The following is a 6,003-nucleotide window of genomic DNA, read 5'->3' as shown; positions in this document are numbered from 1 at the left end:
AGCTCAACCCGTAAAAGTGCGTTTTCGGTGTCCCGGCCGGAAAACTACTCGGCTTCCTCGTCTCGCAGGGCGGCATTGAGGCAAACCCGAAGAAGATCAAGGCCATCGAGCACATGCGCAAGCCGACTCAGTTGCGCAATGTCTAGAAGTTCACCGGCTGCTTGGCCTCGGCCATCTGGTTTCTCAGCCGGCTGGGCGAGAGGGCCTTGCCCTTGTATCAGCTGATGAAGAAGACGACGCCGTTCGAATGGAACGACCAGGCCAACGAGGATTTCCGGGACCTCAAGCGCATGCTCTCTACCGCACCCGTCCTAGCCGCACCAGCCGAGAAGGAGCCGCTGTTGCTCTACATAGCCGCAACCTCGCGGTCGGTCAGCACGGTGATGGTGGCCGAGTGACCAAAGAAGGGCAAGATCCAAGCCGTCCAGCGTCCTGTCTACTACCTGAACGAGGTGCTCCCCGCCTCCAAGCAGAACTACCCACACTACCAGAAGATGTGTTACGGCGTATACTTCACCGCCAAGAAATTGAAGCAGTACTTCTAGGAGCATGTTGTTACCGTGGTCAGCACGGCCCCTCTCGGCGAAATCATCGGGTGCCGGGATGCCTCTGGCCAGGTCGCCAAGTGGGCGCTCGAGCTAGCGGGCCACACCATCCTCTACGAGCCCCGCACTACGATCAAGTCCCAAGCTCTGGCCGACTTCCTCGTCGACTGGACCAAGACCCAGTACCTGCCGCCGCCACCGGACTCGACGCACTGGCGCATGCACTTCGACGGCTCGAAGATGCGTCTTGGCCTAGGGGCCAGCATTGTGCTGTCCTCCCCGAAGGGCGACCGGCTCAAATACGCGCTCCAGATCCATTTCGCCACCTCCAACAACGTCGCCGAGTATGAAGCCCTTGTGCATGGCCTCCTGCTTGCCAAGGAACTCGACATCCGGTGTATCTTGTGCTATGGCGACTCGGACATGGTGGTGCAGCGGTGCTCCGGTGAGTGGGACGCCCGCGACCCCAACATGGCGAGCTACCGCTTCCTTGTTCAGAAGCTATCCGGATTCTTCGCGGGCTGCTAGTTCCTCCACGTCCCACAAAAATGAGGCGGCCAACACGCTTGCCAAGATTGCCTCATCCCGGCAGTCCATCCCGTCCGGCGTCTCCCTCGAGCATCTGCACAAACCGTCTGACAAGCCCTCTCCGGACTCCGAGTGAATCTATGTCCCCGACGACCAGGTCGTGCCTCAACCCGGCCCGGGGACTGCTCATCCCGGCCTTGGGACTATCGAACCCAACCCGGGGACTACTCAACCCGGCCCAGGGGCTGCAGCCGCCGACCCGGCAGCTGTCGTTCTCGACCCGGGGGCTGCTGAACCCGGCTCGGGGGATGCCGCCCTAGAACCCACCATGGTGGCCGTCTTTGCAGTGGTGACGGTGCCATCATGGGCCCTGCCCATCTCAGAGTTCCGGGAGAACGGGGTCCTCCCCATGGACGAGACCGAAGCCCGGCAAGTGCAGCGCTGGGCGTCCGCCTACAGCATCATCAACAACGAGCTCATCAAGGGCAGCTCCACCGGCATGTTCCAACGCTGCATCGAGCAAGACAAGGGCATTGAGATCCTCCTCGACATACACCAGGGCGAGTGTGGGCACCATGCTGCCTCGCGGTCCCTGGTGGCCAAGGTTTTCCGCCATGGTTTCTACTGGCCCATGGCCCTCGAAGATGCCGAGTCGCTCGTCCTCAAGTGCGAGGGATGCCAGCGCTTCAGCAAGCGTAGCCACCAGCCGGCGTCGGCACTCCGGACCATCCCGATCACCTGGCCCTTCACGGTCTGGGGACTCAAATTGGTGGGCCCTTCAAGACCGCTCGAGGCCGCATGACGCATCTGCTGGTGGCGGTGGACAAGTTCACCAAATGGATCAAAGCGAAGCCAATCAAGAAACTGGACGGGCCGACGGTCGTCCGATTCATCAAGGACATCGCGGTGCGTTATGGCATGCCGAACAGCATCATCACGGACAATGGCACCAACTTCGCCAAGGGCGCGCTCGCGCAGTACTGCTCCGTCTCCGGCATCCGCCTCGACCTGGCTTCCGTAGCACACCTGCAGTCCAAAAGCCAGGTCGAGCGGGCCAACGGCCTCATCCTATCCGGCATCAAGCCACGGCTCGTCGAGCCGCTCATCCGTTCGCCAGGCAGCTGGCTCGACGAGCTGTCGGCCGTCCTTTGGAGTCTCCGAACAACACCAAACCGGTCGACCGGGTTCACCCCATTCTTCCTCGTCTACGGAGCAGAAGCTGTCATCCCGACCGACGTGGAGTTTGACTCACCACACGTCACAATGTACACTGAAGCCGAAGCCAAAGAAGCCCGCGAAGACGGTGTCGACCTGCTCGAAGAAGCACGTCTCCTAGCGCTCAGCCGCTCAGCCATCTACCAGCAAGGCCTGAGGCACTACAACAGCAAGAAGATCAAGCCCCTTGCTTTTCGGGAAGGAGACCTCGTCCTCCGACTCGTCCAAGAGCAGACCGGCCAACACAAGCTGTCCTCCCCATGGGAGGGCCCCTTCATCATCAGCAAGGCCTTGTGCGATCGCAACGCCTACTACCTCATCGAGGCCTGCAAGTCAAACAAGCGCAAGAGGGACACCGCCGGCAAAGAGACAATCTGGCCGTGGAACGCAGAACTCCTCCGCCCGTTTTACTGTTAACCATGCGCACGTATGTATCGCTGCCTTTTGTAATCATCTGAAAACTATGGGGTCCCCGAGCGACGCTCGGGGACTGCCTTTTCTGACCAAGCTATTGTTTATCCTGCATTTGTGCACTATTTACCTCTTTATCGAACCCGGCCGCCGGTCCGACTCGCTCAACCCGGGGGCTCGGGGGCTGGCCGGCTTGGTCACTACCCACCGCCTTACTTAGCGGTTCCTGACGCGTTGGGATCGCCGCGGCCTCCCGCTTCGCCCTAGGCCACAGAACCGGCTTCGGCTGTCGACCGGCAAGCGTGCAAGGCCAGAGCACCAGCATGCCACGAACAATAAGTCAAGGACCGCCGGGTCACCCAACCCGGCCACGCCACTTTAAGTTGCCGCACGACCGGTTGATCGCCAACCGGCTTTGCCGGATTGCCGCCAGCCGTCCCAGTGTGTGTTTCACTTGCGCTCAACTTTTTGAACGCCTAAGTACTGCGCGCTCCCCTCAAAGGCCGAACTCCTTGTCACGGACCAGAGCCTCGGCCGTCAAACTTGCGGGGGGAAGCCCAAGGGGGGAAAGTCGGAAGAAAACGGCTCAACAGACGAAAAGCAAAAGCGCAGGCATCCACGAATCTCATACGTACTGCCGGGTTGATCGACCTGGCCCTGTCACTTGTAACACCATCGCACGACTGGCTGCTCGCCAACCGGCTTCGCCGAATTGCCGCCAGCCGGCCCAGTGGGTGTTTCGCTCGTGCTCAACGTTTCGACAGCTTAAGTACTGCGCGCTCCTCTCAAAGGCCGAACTCCTTGTCACGGACCGGAGCCTCGGCCGTCAGACTCGCGGGGGGGGGGGGGGAGCTCGAGAGGGGAAAACCGCAAGAAAATGGCTCGAAAGACAAAAAAGGAAGAGTGCAAACATTCACGAAATTTATACATCACCAGTTCAAATTCAAACAGGCCTAAGGCCAGAATTCAATACACCAGGAAACCCCCAGTGGGTGGGTGGACCTGCTACCTAACAGAAATTTTCACTAAGTCGAAAATAGGCAGGCTCAAGCATCTCCCTCGGTGGCCTCCGGGTCCGCTGAGGTGCCGGTGTCCCCCTCCTCGGCGTCCGCGTCGCGGTAGACGTCCGTCTCCTCAGAGCTGTCCTCTGGGTCGTCTAGAAGCAGGCCGTAGTCGTCAGCAGGCACGACTCCGCCATCGCTGCTCGAGGCAGGCCGGAACTCGTCGTGGAAGGCGAACCCGGCGATGTAGCTGCCCCGAGCAGCGATCTGGCCTGCCTCCGCCTGCAGCTGACTCTCCGAGCCGACTCGCTGGCCCATCAGCGCGTCCAGCGACAGGTCCGGATGCCAAGACCTCGCGAACCTAAGCGCCATCTCGGCGCCAGCATGGGCGGCACAAACGCACCAGTCATGGAGCCGATCCGGCCCCGCCTCCAATCACCACGCCAACCGCATGAAGCTGTTCGGCGCAACGGAACCCGGCCAGAGGGCCGCTGTCATCGCCGCGCCGGCCTCAGAGAGCCGCCCCATCTGCTCGCTCAAAACTCGCAGACGGGCCTCGGCGGCGGTCACAATCTCCGGGAAGGTCCAGGCCACCCGCGGGTCAGTCCCGGAGCCGACGATCCCCTGCGGGTCGCGCTGAAAGCGGACCGCCTCCTCCGCCAGCTGGCGTGTCTCCTAGGAGGCCCCTGTCAAGAAGAAAAGCAAGTCAGAAGAAAGTCACCAAGGACAAGAAGCCGGGGTCCCAACTCAGCAAAAAACCCAAGGAAAGCACTTACTGGAGAAGGACTCTTCCAGGTGCTGCGTTTCGAGCAACATACCGCGCCGCTCCCGGGCGATGGTGCGGTCGCGCTCCTGAAGCGTCTTCTCCAGCTCGGCGACCTTGGCAAGGGCCGCCTTCAGCTCGGCGTCCTTGTCCTCGGCTGCCTTCGCAGCCTCCTCGCGGTGCCAGGTTTCCCCCTGGCGGGTCTCCTCTGCAGCGGCTACCAGCGCCTTCAGACGCTCCACCTCGGCCTGGAGCTGATCCTTGTCGACGACCAGCTTGCCGCGTTGCTGGTCTGCCTCGACAAGGGCCTACTGCGCATCCACAACCTTGGCGCCTTCCGCCTTGAGGTGCTCCACCTCGGCCTCAAGACGGCCCTTGTCGCCAGCCAGCTACTCCCAGAGCCGGCCGGCTTCATCTAGCGCCTGCTGGGCTCCTGTCACCTCTGCCCTCGCCCTCGCCACATCGGCCCCAAGGTGCCCGGCATCGGCAACGAGCCGGTCGTAGTGGAAGCCGGCCCGAATCAGCCGGGTCCTCCAGGACAGCACCTCGGCTGAAGAAGAAAGATTCAGTAACAAAGTACTATTTTAAGATTCGACCCAACTGCCACGCAGTTGGCCCGAATCTCGGGGACTACACCCAGTGGGTGCGCTAGCGCGCCCTCACTAAAAAAGAGCACACAAAATAAAATACCTGCCGTGGAGCAGAGCTCCTCCTCCTTGGCGGCGAGCTGCTCCTTGAGCCGCCGGTGCGTCTCCAGGAGCCGGTTGAAGACGCTGACCCGATAGGAGTCCAGTTGCTGCAGAAGGCAATGATCAACACAAGACAGGCCCGAATCTTGGGGGCTACACCCAGTGGGTGCCCTGGCGCGCCCCCACGAAGAAGAAAAGCAAGGGAAACACGAGCACGGCACGCTCTAGCTCCTGTGTCTACTCCACCTCGGCCTGGGCGAAGGCCTGGATCCGGTCCGTCCGCCCTCGCAGGCGCCGGGTCACGGCGGCCATCGCCGCCTCCTCCTGGGTCAGAGGCCCGAAGAAGACCTCGCTGGTCCCGCTCCGCGTCGGCTGCGACCCGACGGCCCGACGACCCCCTGGCCTAAGCACCAGAGCGTGCTGCCCGCTGGCCGCGCCCCCTGCGGCCGGCGCCTTCTCCGGCACCATCACCGGTTCGGTGGCCGCAGCGGCCTGGGGCTCCACCACCAACGGTGCCTCGCTCGTCGGCGCCTGGGGCGTTCCCTCCGGCGCTATCCGCGGTGCCTCCTCCAAGATGGCATCGCCGCCGCCTCCATCGGCCCCCATCCGCTCAACCACATCGGTCCATGGCGGGGTGTCGTCCCCGACGACCATGACCTCCCGGTCGAGGTCCATCACATCCGCACGGCCGCCTTGGCCACGCCTCCCCTCTAGCAACGGCACGAAGACCGTCGCCGCCGCCACCGTCCCTGCCAGCATCTCCGGCCACGCCGGCTCCTCGCCTGCCCGCGCCCACGTCGCCCCAGTATCAACCCAGGCTTGTGTCGACGCCGCCTCCAACTGCGCCTCGA

The 6,003-nt window shown here is 62.6% G+C and overlaps 1 protein-coding gene across 1 annotated transcript; it reads left to right on the top strand.

Moving 5' to 3' along the window:
- Nucleotides 1-764: 764 nt before the first annotated feature.
- Nucleotides 765-1,073, top strand: LOC141042916 (uncharacterized). The gene has a single exon (XM_073511830.1). It carries the CDS (start codon nucleotides 765-767, stop codon nucleotides 1,071-1,073), a length of 309 nt encoding a protein of 102 aa, XP_073367931.1.
- The last annotated feature ends 4,930 nt before the right edge of the window (nucleotides 1,074-6,003 follow it).

This window comes from Aegilops tauschii, chromosome 3, assembly GCF_002575655.3.
Source record: "Aegilops tauschii subsp. strangulata cultivar AL8/78 chromosome 3, Aet v6.0, whole genome shotgun sequence".
Taxonomy (NCBI): Eukaryota; Viridiplantae; Streptophyta; class Magnoliopsida; order Poales; family Poaceae; genus Aegilops; species Aegilops tauschii.
Note: the sequence above shows the minus strand (reverse complement) of the source record. Positions and strands in the feature narration are given on the sequence as shown.

Bases quoted from the DNA above. Each gene is read 5' to 3' on its own strand.
- LOC141042916 (XM_073511830.1), top strand. From the start codon at position 765: ATGCACTTCGACGGCTCGAAGATGCGTCTTGGCCTAGGGGCCAGCATT.